Raw genomic sequence first — 18,690 nt, 5'->3', positions numbered from 1 at the left:
TCTTTAGTCTAACGTTAATTTAAGCTAACGCTAGTTCAGGGCTGAAATGCAACCCACGTAGGTTTCCTCAGCCATTTTAAGTTAATTGAGTATAAATCCAAAATTAAATAGCAATTTAGGCCATACTCACATAACAACTTCATAAATAACTCCACAAGAAGTTAAGTTTTGTGTCATTTTTCATTAAACATATCAGTATTTTAGCATGCTTAGCAGTTAGCTAAATTTACAGTAAGTTAACTGGTAACCACGCTTCGTTAGCTAGCAAGCTAAAATACATAATGAACAAAACTTTACCCTGAAATATATTGCTGATAATAATGATAGCTTCCTGTCAGAGGATGTGACCAAGGCAAAGTAGCTAATGACATAACAAGAGATGTTACTTTGTCTTTTTAAAAGTCCTAAAACAAGTTAAAAGTGCATTCCACACTAGCGTTAGCCCCATCACACACAGTGCCAGAGTGGCAGCTATGTGAACTGGCAGAGAAGCAGAGAGTGGAAGCAGTCTAGACATGAAAACATCCACAGGTGGGTCATTGAGTGATATTTCAAGTTCAGTTGTAGAGTCTATCAAACATCTGGAAGGAAGTACTGTTCTAATGAAATATTCAATAATGACAGCACCTTTAAACAATGCAAATATGAAAAGTGAAGAGCCCAACCAACCACTGCTAGGCCCTCATGTGTTGTCAGCATTCCAGCAGTGACATGCTGTGTCAAGACAAACTCCCCGGTCCCATAATCTAACCTCTAATTTTCACCAGCTGCAATAATCTCTCTCCAGATGCTGAGCTAAAAATACAGAGAGGAAGCTGGACGACTGAACAGCACGTCCACACTGACTACAAATCCCAAGGTGAAGGTGGTGCGTTTCCAAAGAGGGTATTGTTCAACTAAGACAACTAAACCGTTAATTATTGACAGTCCTGACTAACTTAGCAAACACATTTAGCTGGCCAAATATGACAAGTGGGAGAATTCAGGGCTGCGGACGTCTTATGTAAGACTTGGGGTTATAAAATTCAACAGAGGAGTATTTCAGGTTTCCTTTAACAACGGGGGATAGATGTTAACATGGGAGGGTGAGGATTTTCCTGCTGTCAGAAACACCAGGATTAATCATGCCTAATGAACAAAAGAAACAAGCGTCAGTTTTGTTGGAATTACAGCCATCAAAGCTTTTTAATCATTCAACATGTGGACAACCTCAAAACCACAGAAGCAGGAAGTACAGGCAACAAATGTACCATCATGTATTATCTGTAAAACATAATATACAGGAAATAGTTAAATATGCAAGAAAATTGTGATTTGCCTCCCTTTTGATCCTAAAAACAGAGTCCTTCCTGACATATGGTCCAACAAAAGTGGGTACCACTTTCTAATAGGGCAAAAGTTTGACAAAAAATGAAAACTCAAGGTTCACTTACTAGTGTTTTTTTTCTGGTTAGGTGGACGTTGTGCAAAGTCATAATGAGTTTAGTGTTTGTAAGTAATAAATAGCTTCATTAATGAATGAATCATTTAGTAATGCTTTAGAAATCAACTTTTTCCGGAGCTTTCAACTGCTACTTTTTCTTCTTCCTCCGCTCAAGTTGGGGGGAAAGGCTTGTAAGTGGACACTGGGTTAAGATCTTTCTGTCAAACTTTATAGAGTGTCTATAAATTGTAATTAATTGCACAATTAATGGTTTATCCCTTTGGCTTGTATATCGTCCATTAGCATAACTTACTTTCAAGTTAGCTCTCACATTAGTTTTGATGACTTACTAGAAAGTAAAGACTTACAATAAACCCATTAAATACAACTTATAAACTGTTTGTAATTCATGCCTGATTAGAAACCGGTTCACTAAAGTTCATTTTAGGCTTCTTCCGTGGTTGTCCTTGGTCTAACATGGCTCATAATAGAATTGCTTTGCACTTCATTATTAAACTATACCATAACAAAACATATCACTGTCCAAAAATTACAACCAATACTAAAAATCAACAAGAGGACGCCAGAATTCGTAACAAATATACAATATCTATCACCATAATATTGATTTTGTTTCTAGAGTGTACATGCAGCCCATTGTTTGACTAATTCCCTTTCAAAAGACAGTGCCTCAGGCTTAAAAAGTGCAGCAGTGGGGGTTCCCTTTAGACAATTGTGGCCTTGTAAAGGTCTGTCTTGCAGTCCTTGCCCTCTGGTGGGTTGCGGCCGTTCTGGGGCATCTGGGCGTTCCTCAGCTTGCTCTGGCACTGCCGCAGCTCAGCGACGTAGCCCTGGAAGCTCAGGCTCAGCTCAGAGTCCTCTCCCTGGGATGTCTCGACTGTTCCCTCCTCTAGATGAACCCCCTCCACGTCCATCACCTCCTGAGCCGTCTGTGCAGCGTCGGCTCTGTCGGCGGGTGACTTGGTGTCAGGGTTTGGATCTGTAGTTTCTTCTGTGCATTAGGGAAAAGAAAGAAATGGAGGATTTATGATGAGTTGGTGCATTGTGTACGACCATGATAATATTTATGAGGCTGGTTGTGACAAAATGCAAATAGGCACTTGAAGCTTAAAGCTGCTATCATCAATTGTTTTGGCCAGTTGGGGGCAGCAAAAAAGAGAACACAACATATTGGCAAATCATCACCTTAAAATCAAAAACTGTTGGCAAACAGTTACACATCCAGCAGACAAGAGCAGCGTTTTATCATTCATTTGGAGTCGTATTATTGTACTTGACAAATCTAAGAGCCTGTTTACGTCATTGACCCAAACACAAGTGGACAGCCAGGACACATTGTGTCATACTTCATGGAGCGAAGGAGAGAATCTGCTGTGTGGAGGTATTTTACACTATTTCAACTGCTGTTACACAACTGTTTATTTTTGTTAAAAATAAGTATTTCATCATCGCATTAACCTGTTTCATCTTGTTTCATTTTATCTTAGGAAAGAACTGTGTAGTCATCAATGCCTGGCGCCTCTAGTCTTTTCTGTTCTACATGTAAAGGTATATAGCTGTTTAGGTCAACCATGGTATCGGATCAGTATCGGGTATCGGCTGATAATCAAAGCCACAGCATCGGGATCGGGATCGGGATCGGAACTGAAAAAGCTGGATCGGTGCATCTCTACAGTAGAATCCAACACGTACCCTTCCATTCGGCAAAACAATTAAATAAACAGTCAAACTCATCATAAAATGGTCAAGTTAAAAAGAGTTAGCATGCTGTCACCAAAAACAACCACCATGTCCTGCACTGATGATGTAGTCCTTGTCGGGGACGCATCAGGACGCATGGCACCCACATTACAAAAGATATCTGGTCAAGTGCACCAGACTTTGAAGCCAATTTGGCAAAGTGTCCAAACTGTGTAAATACAACTTACAGGTCAATCAGTAGATACATGCTTTGAAGGTTACAACCCCTGCAAAATGACTTGTTTCACTTTTAGAACATGATCCATTCAGAAGTTAGCCGAGTCGACCAGTGGAAGTTAGCCACGCCACCGGTGAAGTCTCTAGTGTGCTCGCTCTTAGAGCCCAGTGATGTGAAGATCTGGGCAATTTTACACCCGTGAAGTTGAACTTTGTTGGCTCCATTAACCACTGAGCAACTTTCATGAGAAGGAATGAAGCCCTGCCTCCAACACTGTATCCAGTTGTCTTTATATATCTATGGGTCAAATGTGTCCCAGAGCATCTCAGCAAGTGGTTCAAGTGATTGGATCACATTGTGTCATGGTGGTTGTTTACGCATGTATTAGCGCTGTCTGCTTGTGATCGGATCACCCAAGACACGTTAATACTAGGTATAAACATGCTCTAAGTCCAATATTCACCTAACTATAGGTTCTGAAAAGTATTTGACGTTTTTAGCTGCTGAAGCTCCATCGTGTTCACCAGCTAAGGAAAAGAGTCAGACAGAAAAGAGTTGTTACATAAAACTGCTCACAACAAGGTCTGTGGATTATCTTGAGTAACAAAGTCACGATTTCTGGAAAGAGACATTGCTGTTGAGTTTTTCCAAATGCATTCTTTGGCACTTTGAGCACCACAAGCCGAGTGTCATCTGGTTCCATTATATTTGAGAAGGCAGACATCTTGGCTCGGCAACTCACACAAAAACAATCTGGACTGATCCATAGCAGTCCTACAGTTAAGAGCAAAATTGTGTATTTAGGATTTGACATACGGTCCTCAAAGATATATTTTATGTAACAGTCACTAGAATCAAACAACTTGTTTCATCTCTGTGCATCTTTGACTCGAGGATCTTCAGGCGACTGAGCATTGGCTTCACATTAGACTGCACGATGACCAGATGCTTCGCATGACTGTACGAGATGTTACAAGAAACTGTCACCCATCGCGTGCACATGCATTTTAACTCTACATCGCTCAAATGAACACATCAGTGTAATATGTTTGTGTAATCTGACAATGGTATAGTTGCGTAATCTGGACAGCTGTTGTTAAGACAAAGTTGATGACATAACCACTTCAGCTCAAACTTGCTGAACTCGCTCGCCAATTCCTGGGAAAGACGAACTGAATGAAATTGCAGCAAGACTAAATGTATTAATTCACTGACTTGTTGTCACATGTGGTATATTTCAACATTACCACTTGTGCTTCAGTCCAAACAATGCAGAGCTGCATGACCTCATCATACAGCCCTGAACTCAAGTTAATGAAACATAAAATCACATTTAAAGGGGGTGTGTTGGGCATTGGGACGCCAACATTTCCCTCCTCTCATGCAAGTGCATTCAGGGGGCTAAAAACTGAAGTTTCCGGGACGCTGGCATTTAAGTTATGATGACCGATAAACTCTCCACTTCTCATGTGAACCCTGTGGCCCCACAGACTCTAAACACAGAGGCCAGAGTGACTCAAACACAGCACTTCAACACATAGACTCTCCTAACGGCGCTGACTGTGATTCACTGCTGTTCAGCTCAGATGTAAACACAGCCTGTGAGCTCCAACATCCGACCTTACACAGACCCTCAGCAAAACAACAACGGTGCAACGTGAGCCACTGAGGTGAACACGAAACACATTCAAGGAGTTCTCAACGACTGCTGAGGTCTTCTCTGAAGTTCAAGAACGTGATACGGACTTGTGTTTGGCAATTAAGGCCTGACATGGATTATAATTAGATATAATCAATGATGTCGGCATCACAGGGTTTTCCACAGGATGTGATGTATTGATGCTGGTATGCAACTTCTAGATGACGCACTTTGATGAATTGGGCTTTGCCAACTGCTCACTCCTGTCACCATTCTGAACCAAGTGCGTAGGTTACATTGGGTGGGGACACATGTGAAACAGGGGGTTTCCATCCTCAGCCAAAAAATGTTGAGCACCAAACACTTGACTTCCTGCGTTCTGGTGAATTTTTACGCACCAATTCATGCTGTAATCGTCTTTAATTATGTCAAAATGAAAGTCCTCTGCTACTTTCACGTGTTTATTGTGGGGGATGCACATGCTCTAATTACTGAGCAGGACGTGTCCCATATGTCCGCCCCCAAAATCTACACCTATGTTTTCAACACCACTGTTCCTGCTATGGAAGTCTTCAGGTTTCTGGAATCCACCATCTCCAAGGACTGAAAGTGGCCATCCAAATAAACACCATTAGAAGAAAGGCACAGCAGAGGGTGTACTCCCTGCTCTGATAGTTCCATCACTATGTGTTTTGAATCAGCCACTCAGCAGGACAGGAACAGACTACAACAGACAGTCAGGACTGATGAGAAAATCACTGGTGCCAGCCTGCCCTCCATCCAAGACCTATTTACCTCTAGACACAGGAAATGGGCTGGTAGCATCAGAGCACACCCTTCACACCCAGGACACAACCTTCTCTCCTCTGGTAAAACAACCAGACCCGAGAACAGTTTCATTCCACAGGCCGTCACTATGATGAAGACTTAACACCAGTCACATAGTGTCAGGAACAATGCCTGTGCAACACCAAGCATCACCTAGAAATCTGTCGGGCATTATTCAAGCATGCTGTATACAGTGAATATACTGTCACATCCAGCTACCTCATGGATATAAAGCAACTTATGACATATATCATTCTGTATTTAATCCAGCACAATTTGCACTTTGCGCTATTTTTCTGTCTATATATAACTGATATATATCGGTCCATGATCAGCTTTGTTGTCCATGTTTTTAGCTGTATGTCTGCGTCTAAGCCAGTGGTTCTCAAATGGCGTGCCACAGCAAATCCAGGTGTGCCATGGGATTTTGTGATAACCACACATTATTATTAAATTATTCAACTGGGCCTATACAAAAAGCAAGAGGGTTCCTGGTTCAATCCCAGGAAGTAGCCAGGCTGGGTTTTCTCTGGGTACTCCAGCTTCCTCCCACAGTCCAAAGACATGCAGGTTAACTGGTGACTCTAAATTGTCCGTAGGTGTGAATGTGAGTGTGAATGGTTGTNATGGATGGATGCCATTTCCTAATAAAGAGGCAAACTCTAGTTAAAAATGTAATTGCCATTGTGGATTCTAAATCAAAACAGCAACAGCAAAGCAAATTACAACACAGCACCAGTGAAGACGACCTACCACGGACAGAAAAGAGAAAATAAAAGTCAGTAGACAGTATCACAAAAGCTACCTGTCTGATTTTTTCTTATTGTTATTATCCAGTGTTCGTTATAGAAGCTGTTGTGCACAGATATAAATACAGGTGTGCCTTGAGATTTTGGCTTGTAGTTTGAAAACCACTGGTCTAAGCCATAAATGTGTTCATCCATCCATACTTGTAGTTCACCACCTGGGCATCAGAGCTCCCAAAGAGTTTTTGCTCTTTATTCTAAATGAGCCACATAAAAATGTGTAGTTAAGATATCCTATAAACAAATTATCTAACAAGTGCTGATGATGTCACATGCTGTTTCTTGCAGCTGTAGTGTTTATAGAATAATTAACCTCAATAAAACAATTTTGGATCTTTAATTTAACCACTGCTTTTGCAGAAATTCTCCCACATGTATAGGCTCAGTGATTCATCAGATTAAATGAGTTTGTCTTATTTTTTAATTAAAGCAACTTTCTTTAATTACTATAATGTATGGTGCTGTTTGTTAATGCAGGTGGTGCCTTCCTGGAGTGCAGCAAGAAAGTTGCTTTTTAAAGGCTCAACGCCATCAAATATGAAATGAAGCAGAATATTTAGTAAGATAAAAACATGGTGAGAATTTTTGGAAATGATTACATCCATCTTTTTTCCATAATTTTTCTCTGGGGTTGGATTTTACTTTCACGTTTGCTGTGGTTGACAATCCTGCATGGTTTTCCTTTAAGGGTCATGATGACTGTTAAGGGTCAGGCAGGAGGTTGCAGCCTATCCCAGCATGCACTGTCTTAGGGGCAGGGATACACACTTAGCAGGCTGCCAATCTGTCACAGGACAAATGAGAGGAGACTGTCCTGCTGTAACAATTGAGCCACAAGTTTTTATACAAAAACGTAGGGCTGGGCGATACAGAGAAAATTAATATGTAACGATAGTTTTGACCAAATACCTCGATATTGATATTGCAGCAATATTGTAAGGTTGACTTTTGGTGCTTAAACAAAATATTTACACCTGATTTTTGTAAATAATCATCAGCAATGTGGATAATGACTCACTGGGTAGTTTTTTTTTTTTTTTTTTACAAGAGATGACTTGAGACACTGTTGAGGTTTTGCTTACTCATATGCTTTTGGCAGGAGGGGAAACTCCAATGTAGTATTTTTTACTTTAAGTTATATGGATCATCTTGCCTTCTCTACAAGCCACCTCACTAGAATAAGTGTATTTTCCTTCAGGTTCCATTATATACCCATGAACCTCTCTCAATCAAACATGTTTTTAATATTCAAGCTTGCTGACTCTGCTGTTACGTGTAAACACGAAGCCCTGACACAGCCGTTTAACACAGCCGTACCTCCTGCGGCGACGCTTGTCCACAGACATGGCAGCAGCTGGGGAGCTGAAACAGACCAGCCAGTCTGGACCGGGCCCAGCGACCGTCCTCCCCCAGGCCGACTGCCAAAGATCTGCATCGAGCCCTCCTCTAACCGCCAGATGGATGATACGGCTGGCCCAGGGTCAGAGGCTGCCAGCTTGGAGAGCTGACACAGAGGCATGAGGAGGTGAAGATGGTGAAACAGGCCTGAAGGAAAACTGAGCCATATGGTGCCTCAAGTGTACTGCTGAGTCATTACAGAGCACTCTTTGTAGATAGCCTCGCCTCAGGGAACATGTCCCACTCACTCCCAGGGATCTTTTAATCTTCTCCGTCTGGGCCAAACGTTTCCTCTGACTAAAACCTGAGTATCTAACTTCCGGCTTTAACTGCAGGGAGGGGAATAAAAACACTATTTCAACATGAACTCACTGAATTAATCAGTTCTACTACTCCTGTCTTACTCCCCAGTTTTATCTCTGACTAAACTATAAACTTCATGCACTGGGTTCAAATCAGCCACATGAATAGAGTTACACTGTGTGATGTCACCCCCTAGTGGACGTCCTGATCCATACCAACCAAGCCTACAGACTCTGGTGCTTGCCAGACAGAAAGAGGTGATTACAACCATGATTAGAAAATGATCATGGAAGCATGGGGCTGCAGTTTTCAGTTCAGCCCTTCTGGATGAAGACCAGAGGCCCTCTGGTTTGGATTTTAAGCATCTAATTAGGAGCTAATTTACACGCGATATGCCAAGAAAATGCAACCACTTGTAGGATGTGAAGTACTCGTGGTACTACGGATCACTGTTTTAGATGCAAATGCTTATACTGGTGTCAGCGTAGATTGTTTTCTAGTGCAAGAGGAGCTGTCAGGGTGTCTACAGGGATTTGACACTTTAATTTAATGCTTTTCAAGATCATTTTTTATTCAAATTTAAGACTGATTTTCAGACAAATCACCTTTTTCCTTCATCAAGCATTGCAGATTAGTATTAAGATAAGTATAAAGGCAGGTAATATGTATGTAGTCCTGTGCAGAGGTTTGTTTTATATAGGATTATGGTTATTATTAGTGAGTCAGGTTATCTACATGTTGCAAGCTTTTATTACATAGACGAGCTTGACTCATTTTGACAGAAATAAATTCAAAGATGGATGAATGAAATTAGATCAATTATTTGCAGCAATTAAGATCTAAAAATTCAAATTCAGAACTATATAATGACTTAAAAGGATTCATATTAATGTAAAATGTAAGACTCTAAAAGGCTTTTCAGTGTGTCTCTTGAATGCATTAATTAACTTGTGTGGTTTGGTGACTGCAACAGAACCAGAGGAAACGATTAAGTCCCTTTATCCTCTCCCTTTCTGTATTTCTTTATTATTTATAGCACAGCAGCAATGGTGTTATAGGAACATGTTGATCCACCTCAGCAGCAATTATTTATTCCCTGGGAACAGCAGAGGGCATCAGTTTAACAGTGATACACAATCCAGAGAAGGACGTCTGCAATTACTGAAACCCAGCAGATTGACACAGTAACACAGCATAATTGCTACTGAACCGTTGCAAACTTGTTTGGACTGAGTGGCCTCTGACTTATTCAGTGGGTGTTTGTCTCCTGAACACGTTATTAAGCCTGCGAGCGCGGCTCTCCACCACCAGAATTTAAAAGTAACAACTTAACAAAGTCTCTAAAAAAGTGGAGGCGTGTTAACTCTGCTGCATTTCCATGTTTGCAGATCGCTCGCAGATTCTGCCTCGCCGAGGTGGCGCGCAGCGTTAGAGATACGGGCACATTGAATCATAGCTGTGTTTCTATTTTAGCTGGTGGGAGAAAGGGAGAGGGAGACGGAGAGGAATAGGCTGGGAGATAGATGAAAACCAGCAGTGACAGTTTCTATCTGTAGCTCAGTCAACTCGTGGATAAGGTTACCATGGCGCCCAGTGGTGGGAAGAAATCAGGCTGATGCACTTAGCAACCAGAAAAGAGGAGCAAGCCTGTGGAGGAGCTTCGATTCTTCCTCATCATCCTGTGTACTCATCACCTTACATTAAAGCCTTGCTATTCATATGAGGCAGTGAACGTGTCCGTGCACTTTCCATAAAGCGCTTTGAAGTGCTCGTCAGCTTTGTTGGTGGAAAACATTATCTTCTCTTTGTGTGGAGTTCACAGGGTTTCAAAGGGGGTTTCCTGGGATTTCCTTCAAAGACAAGAGTCAAAACGTGTTGCGTCTAATTGGATATCTGAACACAGAAAGCTCTTTGGCCTCAGTTGATGTCTGAAAATCTACCCGTCACCAATACAAATCAATTCACCTTGCCTTAGAATCTCAGACACATACACAGTGGAGGAGTGGGGGGAAAAATGACATGGACGGGAAACAGAAAATGAAATCCATCAGCAGGAGCTAATGATATTGCACTCTATAAACAAAGAACCGACACTCCAGCACATAATGGCAAGCTTAGAAAAAACACACGTTCAACAGCAGGCGGGCTCAAAGAGATCCACAATGCCACGCTTTCAAAAGCTACACACAACAGAGCAGCGACCCCATCAAACAACAATAACACCAAGCAGGTAGACCAAGCAACGAGAGCGCACCACACTACACAATCTGAGCAGAACACACACACACACACACACACACAGTGAGCAGCGACACCCTGAAGCGAGCGCACACAGAAAAGTACACAAAGGAGTGGGAGCTGATGAGAGGAGGGAGCCACAAGACAAAATGAGACGGAGCTAAGGGAGAACGGGAGGAGGCATGCGGAGGCGGAGAGGTGGTGGTAGTGGAGGAGGAGGAGGGGGAGGGGGAGGTGGGGAACTGAGCTCACAAACGTGTAAAAAGACAGACGAGAGTGATTTCCAATTCTAACATTTATTAGATCGACTCAATCACAGGTACAGAGTTTATTGGCAGTGATTATCTACAACAGGAATCTAAAGAGGGAGTGAATGACCCAGATAAAGAATGAAAGGCAATTCAACAATGTCACCAGCGCTAAGGAGCACTTGTCCTCCAATGACTAATTATTTTCACCATTGCTCAAATTGCTACAGCAGCAGCTGACACCGATTCATGACTCACCGGTTTTGGAGAGTGAGAAGAAAATAAGCTTTTTGACATTGTTGAATTGCTCTTAACTGGAGGTGGTGGGATGGAGAGGAACACAGCATTTGTTTTCGTAATGACTGTTTAGCATTCGCAGGTCCAACACTGTAAAACAATTTCATGGCTCTGCTTTGCTTCCATGTTTTCTAATTGTACACAATGAGCCTGTGATGCCAGGAAACTGCTGCTAATGTCATTACTTTCAATTGCTCTGAATTATACTCCTCAGCACAACATTCACTGACTACAGTACTGTCAAATATTGATCATTATCTGTATGCACTAATATGCATAAATTATTTATTCAGAAGCTCTGCAATCAGTTACATCAGCACTCTCATGCACCCAACACTACTAAATAAACTAAATATTTAACTGGAGTAAACTGATCCCAGTCATGTGGCGAACCCAACAATTTGTGGCATGGGAAGTGACATCCAAGTAAACGTTACTCACTGAACAAAATATACACATCACTATTTACAAGGTGATCCGAGTGTAATTAAGATCAATCACACACATGCTTTGCTAAGATTAATCAAACAAATCAGTTTAAATGAACGGCAAACTGAGAAAGAGTCAATTTGTCATTAAAGTGCATCAGAGTCAGTGTAGAGGGAGTTTTGTCGTGAAGGCAGTCGGGTTCAGACCGCCGGGGAGAGAGCGCACACATGCACATACAACACACACGCAAACACACAGAGCACTGGTTTGTTACACTGTAGAAATACCTGAAGTGGACTTTCCCTCTTCACCTGCGTCTTGAGACTTGGGGCAGGGTGGCGGCGGGGTGAAGTTGGCTTCAGGCAGGCTGCTGTCGAAGGACGGTATGGAGGACGGCGATGGAGGCAGCAGGGTGCTGTTGGGACTGTTGATGTCGCCCTCCCCCACCAGGGTCAGGTCAGTGTGGGTGTCCTCCTCCACCGTGCGGAGGCTTGGCCGGGAGTCTATGGGCCGGGGGATGGGGGACAGGTGGGTGCCAAAAGTTGGGTGGCGAGGAGGGGGCATCAGGCACCGCCTGGTCCCGGAGTGTCCGTTGGCGCTGGAGCTGAGGGAGGAGTCCAGGCTCTCCGAACGAAGGCTGGCGGTGAGGGCCCCCCGTGAGGATATGCCGTTCTCCCGGCGGTCGGGAGTGGAGCAGGCCAGGTCAGAGGAGATGGAGCAGGAGGAGGTGGGTGGAGTTAGACGCAGGAAGTCGGGAAGCACCAGGTCTTCTTTGCTCAGGAGTCCGCGCTGGTCGTTGGCTCGGGTGCTCTGCGCCCGGCTCAGCAGCTCAAAGAATTCTGCAAAACACATCAAACAAGTCTCCTCACTTAAACTTTCAACACAGGTGAGCACCTGGAAGAGAGGGATTAGTGGAGGTTTAACATGCAGCGAAGCAGCCTCACACCTGAGGGAGAAAATAACCCTCCACAGCTGCCAGAGATATCAGTTAGTCCTGACGCAAAGCAAAGCTAAGAAATCCACCAATAAGTCCAAAAAAAGAGAGAAAGAGAAAGAAGGAAAAGAGGGATTTACCTTCAGCTTCATCTATATTAATCTTTTTCTGTTTTCTCTTTTCCCCTGGGAGTGCTGAGTCTGGTCCACTTGCTCTCAGAGAAAAGTCCTTTGGTGTTGACCTCTCATCTCCCTGCAGATGCAACAATAACAATGCACTCTGTTAGGGGATGGAGGGACGGCGAGGGGAGGGGGGAGGAGGGGGTCGTGAGGCTAAGCGTGAGCTGCCGAGCACCCTACTGAGCAGAGTGTCCAGATTTACTGAGACCCTCATGTAAAGACGAGCCTTGTCCATCTGCCGGCTCTGTGTCTTCACTGACCTCGCTAGCATCTAGACCGAGTGCTGTCTGCCTACATATGGTAATAACTCAAGCATGGAAAACATGAGCGAGTGAGTCAGCCACAGGCAGTGTTAGGGCGAAGGATACCAACAAATCAGGAAATACACACCAATTTGAAGCTTGTCAAAGATTGTAAATGTTAATAAAGATTTGTGTGGGCCACTCGTAAACGATACTGAATGTTGCAGAAGCAGCGCAGCAATAGGAAAGGACACCACATCTGGATTTTTTAAGCAGCATGTATGAGGATAGATATGTTGTGAGTACTTACTGCAGCAGAATAACTCCTGGTTGGAGGGTGGTTTTTTAGGGAGGAAGACTTGGGTTTGTCTGTTTGAAAGAGATACAAGAGAGAGATGAAAAATTCATCAGGGTGAGAAATTGATGAGGAGAGTGAGACAGAGAAGAGAGAAGAGGACACTTTACACAAAAAAGGCATCAAAATTTGAATATGTTAACCAGGGGAATAACAGAGGTGGACATGATTTACAAATGGCAGTTAAAGGTCCAGTGTGTAGGATTTAGGAGGACATATTAGCAGAAATGGAATTTATTATAATAAGTATGTTTTCTTTAGTGCAAAATCACCTGAAAATAAGTTGTTTTATTTTCTTTAAAATGAGCTGTTTGTATCTACATAGGGAGCAGGGCCTCGCCATATTGCACCACCATGTTTCTACAGTAGCCAAAAACGGACAAACCTAACACTGGCTCTAAATAGGGCCATATGCGTTTTCATATTAGCCACTGTAGTAGCAGCAGCCCTTTAACGACGAGCCCAACAGCTTTGGAAAAACACAGATTTTTTAACATGGATCTGCGTTAATCAGTGTTTTTACTAGTTAAATTTGTCTCCCGATAAAAACCTCTTGAACCTCCTTAAGTTATCAGACAAAAAAAGGTGAGCACATATTAGCAGGCGCTGTGCCTGCAGCCCGTCTTGGACGAGCCAAACAGCGCTGGAGGAACAGTAATTTGTAATGTGAAACTGCTTTATTCAGTGCTTTTAACAGTTAATAATCAGATTAATTAATGATCTGATTGCTGGTAAAAAACCCTCTGAACACTGAACACTGAAGGAATTCAAACCATGAGTTCACACTTGGCACATGGGAGAAGTTTTAGCTGGTTGAAATCGGTAATCCTCACCACTAGGCGTCACTAAATCCTACATCAGGAATACTCAACTTGTTTTCCCTAGGGGCCACTTTCACAAAATGACAGGCGGCCAGGGGCCAGTCGCAAAATGCATAGGTCAGCTTTATTGACAGGCGGCCAGGGGCCAGTCGCAAAATGCATAGGTCAGCTTTATGTAGGGGCGTTTCTAAGTTTCTTCGTAATTCAGCGCTTAGCCTGGAACCTCTGTCAAAGGTCAAGGAGATCTTCCCCTGGCACTTTTTTGATATACAATATATACTATTTTGATGCTTTTAATGCATTCTGGCACCTTATTTATCTTAAAAGCGCAAAAAAATCCAACTTTTAATGAACTTCTTTTCATTTTGAATTAAAAAATGGTTGGAGAGCCACATGGAACATGGTCAGTGTCCTTCAAATTTCTCCTTTAAAGTCCAGTGTGTAGAATTTAGTGGCATCTAGCTGTGATGTTTCAGAGCTAAAACTTCTCCTGTGTGCCAAGTGTGTAGAAAAACTACAGTGGCTGACGCAAAAACATGGCATTATCTAGATCCAATGTTTGGTTTGTCCTTTCTGAGCTTCTGTAAAGCAACATGGCAGACTCTCTGGAGCAGGAGTGTTGCGTATGTAGATATAAACGGCTCATACTAAGGTAAGAAAAACACAAACATTCCCTGTTTTCAGGTGATTATGAAAATATAGTTAAGAGTAGTTTTTTTTTTGGTAAATCTGTAATATTAAGTATTAAATATTGGGTAACAGTGTGTTTGATGGCCTTACCTTTCCCTGAAGCTGGGTCCGTTCGCTCCAGCACAACCCGCAAACCATCCAAACTCGATATGGGGGCACCCAGGTCCAACGGCTCAGTTTCTCCGCTCTAAAACGAAACACAGTTTGCTGGTCAGCACGTTGTTACCTCCACCTGTTGTGCACAAGTCTATGGTACAGTTTCTCTCAGCATATTGAGCACATGGCTGATATTTGAGTTCAGGAGCCTTTGCTTAATTCATAAACCATCTTTCAGCCCGGGTCTACTGTATAATATAGTTATAATGCCTGGAAACCCAAAGGACTAAAATAAATCATCTGGCAGGGGTTTAGGGGAGGAGTAAAGAGTTGGCATGTTTGAGGAGTGTCGTCATTCTTAATTATAGCCCTGGTGCTCCATCTTCGGAGGCTGGGCTGAGTCAGAGTGCTAACCACCGTGTAGAGATGGAAAAGGATGCGGTCGCTTCCCTCCCCTAACCATGATACTCCACCCTGCGGCACTGTCACACACTACACACGGGCTGCTCCCTGGACACACAGGAGCTTCAAAAAGATCGAGGCACCGTAGCCACCGGGGACGACTTACTATTTTGGCCACAAGATCGCTGAGGTGGAGGCCGTATTTGGCCACCACGGGACGCAGGACCTCAGTGACTGGTTTGGTAGGTTTGGCTTTCAGCCCCACGGAGCGGTTAATGGGCACTAGGTCCAGTCTGGGAGCAGGAGGAAGAGCACAAGTTAATTTTAGCTTAGACAGGAAATGTGACTCTCAAAGAAAATTGACAGATCCAAGCAAAATATTCAGACCTAAACAAGGTCCTCTTCTCCAGTCTCAAGTCTCGTGAACTAAGGGTCAAACAGTCTTGGTCCAACACCAAAGGCTGTGAGGGGGAAAAAAACCCATTAAACTACACATCAGCAACACACTGAATACTGTAAACTATTTACACAGTCATTGTCCATTTTAATCCTCAGCTTTTGTCTCTGAAATTCTAACAATGACTCCTCACAAAATAAAGCATGTGTAAACGGCAAGTGTTGTCATACTTTATTCATTAAACTTTGATTTATAACAAACAGAAAGTTGAGTCAATTCATTCAGGATGTGCTTGCAGCAGTGTTCTGCTCGCTGATGTATTAGCAGCAGATGTTTTCAGCATTTGTCAGTGTTTTTTTGGCGCCTGCCTCCCTCACCTTCTCCCCTCCCACCAGGAAGAGGTCAACAGCAGCGATGTTGATGTTAATGTTTTGACAGAGATCTTGGAGGACTTCCCTTATGGAGGCTCCGGGCCGAAGACTGATAGAAGAGCAGGAACCGTCAGGCAGCATCACACTGCAGTGTTTGGGGGAGCGCTCCCAAACTGAGTGGCGATTATCAGCCTGAGGACACAAGATTTAAAAAAAAAGAGTCAAAACTTAACATGCCTTCAGAGTGCAAGCACAAGCAACAGCTGACTGCAGGTCACCCTCTGAGAGAGGTGTCTCTAACAGCAGAATACAGAACCTTTAACTATACATAGATTCAGTTGGAATTGCAAATAGTTTTTCTTTACAACCTGATTTATGCCATCCATACACAAACAATGAGTGGGCTGACAAGCAAAAAAAAAAACATCAACTCTGGCCTATTATGATGGCTTCACCAGACACTGCGCTCTGTGTTGCCATGGTGATCTGTCCAGAGGAATCTTACCTCAATCTTGCCAGCAGAGCAGGAAGTCGGCATCTCCAGACTGGTACCGGACGACAAGGAGCCCTGGGACTCCCTCCGCCCATTACTGCCCCAGTAGTCTGCGGAGACCAGCACAGAGGTTGATGAGTTCACGCAGATAAGAGACACTTGCAAACTACTTTCATTAGATGACAATACGCAACACGGCAACAGTCTCAAGCTATAGCTGACAAGTTTTTTGGGATTTATGGTCGTAGTTTGACCCAAAGTCTTGGCAGGAAAAGAGATATTTTGCCTCCTTCAAAACTTAGTGGATGAAACTCTTTGGTGTGCAAAAATGCCAGAGTTGCATCAAGTATGTTTTTGCTAGTGTGCCAGTGTTGTGTGTGTAATACTTTGATGACCGCGGGGCAGCTGTGTTTCTACATGCCTCCCCCGCAAGTAGCTCATGGCAACCCTGGAGTTGGCAGAGATTTGGTGTCTTGTTCAAGGACACATCAGCACTTGGGGGAAGTTAGTGTGGTGCAAAAGCTTAAAACCGCGGGGATCTCTGTGACCAGCAGGCGACGGGCTTGTTAATCAATTTCTCACCGAGGTTAATGTCTCCTATGTCCTTTTTCTTTGGGCCCTTCCCGAAGCTCCTGTTGCGGGACCACGAGAAGAAGATGCCGCGTTTTTTGTCGGCGCTCTCGTCCCTGCTGTCTTCATTCAGTGACCTCCCTGACCTCTGCTTCCTGGCGTCCTGTTGATCGGAGGACAAAAACAAAGATTTAACCTGCTGTGTCTGGTTGATGAGCAATGTCACCTCCACATCGTATTTCCGTGACCAGCTGCTGTGAAACAATAGCGGTACCTTTTTGGGAGTGGAGAGTGTCGAGCGGTCAGAGCTGGCACTGTGTTTTGAGGGCGCAGGACTGCAGGGGATCTGGTAGGGGTCCGGCAAGGGTCGGCCATCCACCTCTGCACGCATGCACTCTTGGTAGAGGGAGGACTTGAGGAATCGCGAATAGCTGTCAAACTTCATCAGGTTGAAGATCTGTAGATGTGAAAACAAAGGGTGGTGTTAGTGAGAGAAATAAAGCGTTGGAGAGCAAAGAGGCATGTAGGGAAGAGCAAATGAGACACAGACAGAAACAAGAGAGAAGAAACTACTAGTGTTAACATATGGTTACAGCTGATGTTATGACAGGTGTCTCAACAGTTAACAATTTATCATGCTCGTGCGCAGGCTGGAAATATACAGATCTCTGACTGCATGTCTATGTGTCTGTGTGTACACTATGCGCTAGATTCTCTGTGGGTGTGTGCCAGTTTGTGTTTATCTCTCTGGTAAAGGCTCAGAGCCTTTTCGTAAACAAACCCAGATGGCCACCGAAAAAACCCAATATGCTTGAGCAAAGTGACTAAAGGCTAGATGAGAACAACCCCCCCCACCACTGTCAAGAAAAACGTCTTGATCTTCAGTGCTGATGCGGAACGGCTGAATTATTTAAATAAGTGAAAGTCTAAATTAACCAAAGACATGAAACATTTAAATATTTGCAGAAGAAACACATTATTTACCAACTAATAGGCTATGGTTATTAGATGAGCTTGCTACTGCTGCTGTCTTGTTGGTACCTGTAACTGCTGCGTCTTGAACATGTCGGGCCGTGGGGAGGTGAGGACGTCATCGGCCAGCTGGGCTTGGCTGTCGATGTTGACCGGCATGGTGGCCTTGCTGGACAGGAAGCTGTTGTAGATCTCCCCAGCTCTCTGAGACAGCTGCAAAACAGAGGTTTGATGATGCAGAGTTTCAAGAACAAGGACAGGAAATTATGTCCCTACATTTCTTTATATCTTCTCTTTTATTTATATATTTTGCAGACAAATTATATAAGCATCAGGATATAACTTCATGTGGACTGAATCTTTGTAAGTAGTTGCTATTTTATTATTGTGGTTGCAAAGAATTCCTGCTTTTCTCAACTCAAATGACATGGAATATAATTTCAAGACATTTAAGAAGGTCTCCTTGGACTTTTAGAAACTGGGATGAACATTACTCACTATTTTCTGCCATTTTATAGACCAAATGATTAATCGGTGGCTCTAAAAAATAATCTGCAGATGTATCTTTAAAAAAAAAAAAGTTAGTTGCCCCATTAATTATTTCTTTTCTCCTTTAAGCT

At 43.2% G+C, this 18,690-nt stretch overlaps 1 protein-coding gene across 5 annotated transcripts in view; it reads right to left on the bottom strand.

The window, feature by feature from the left end:
- Window positions 1-1,164: 1,164 nt before the first annotated feature.
- Window positions 1,165-18,690, bottom strand: part of rgs12a (regulator of G protein signaling 12a) — a 48,263-nt gene continuing 30,737 nt past the window's right edge. For all 5 annotated transcript variants that reach the window (XM_050067293.1, XM_050067292.1, XM_050067294.1 and 2 more), the window contains 12 exons: window positions 18,140-18,283; window positions 17,373-17,555; window positions 17,111-17,261; window positions 16,541-16,638; window positions 16,042-16,227; window positions 15,655-15,728; window positions 15,434-15,560; window positions 14,860-14,956; window positions 13,214-13,272; window positions 12,623-12,734; window positions 11,836-12,387; window positions 1,165-2,435 (listed from right to left, as the gene is read on the bottom strand). In XM_050067293.1, the coding sequence (XP_049923250.1) occupies window positions 2,149-2,435; window positions 11,836-12,387; window positions 12,623-12,734; window positions 13,214-13,272; window positions 14,860-14,956; window positions 15,434-15,560; window positions 15,655-15,728; window positions 16,042-16,227; window positions 16,541-16,638; window positions 17,111-17,261; window positions 17,373-17,555; window positions 18,140-18,283 (2,070 nt within the window). In that variant the 3' untranslated portion in view covers window positions 1,165-2,148. The remainder of the gene's footprint in view (window positions 2,436-11,835; window positions 12,388-12,622; window positions 12,735-13,213; window positions 13,273-14,859; window positions 14,957-15,433; window positions 15,561-15,654; window positions 15,729-16,041; window positions 16,228-16,540; window positions 16,639-17,110; window positions 17,262-17,372; window positions 17,556-18,139; window positions 18,284-18,690) is intronic.

Source organism: Epinephelus moara, chromosome 17, assembly GCF_006386435.1.
Source record: "Epinephelus moara isolate mb chromosome 17, YSFRI_EMoa_1.0, whole genome shotgun sequence".
NCBI lineage: Eukaryota > Metazoa > Chordata > Actinopteri > Perciformes > Serranidae > Epinephelus > Epinephelus moara.
The sequence above is the reverse complement of the archived record's forward strand: the minus strand, read 5'-3'. Positions and strand labels throughout refer to the sequence as shown.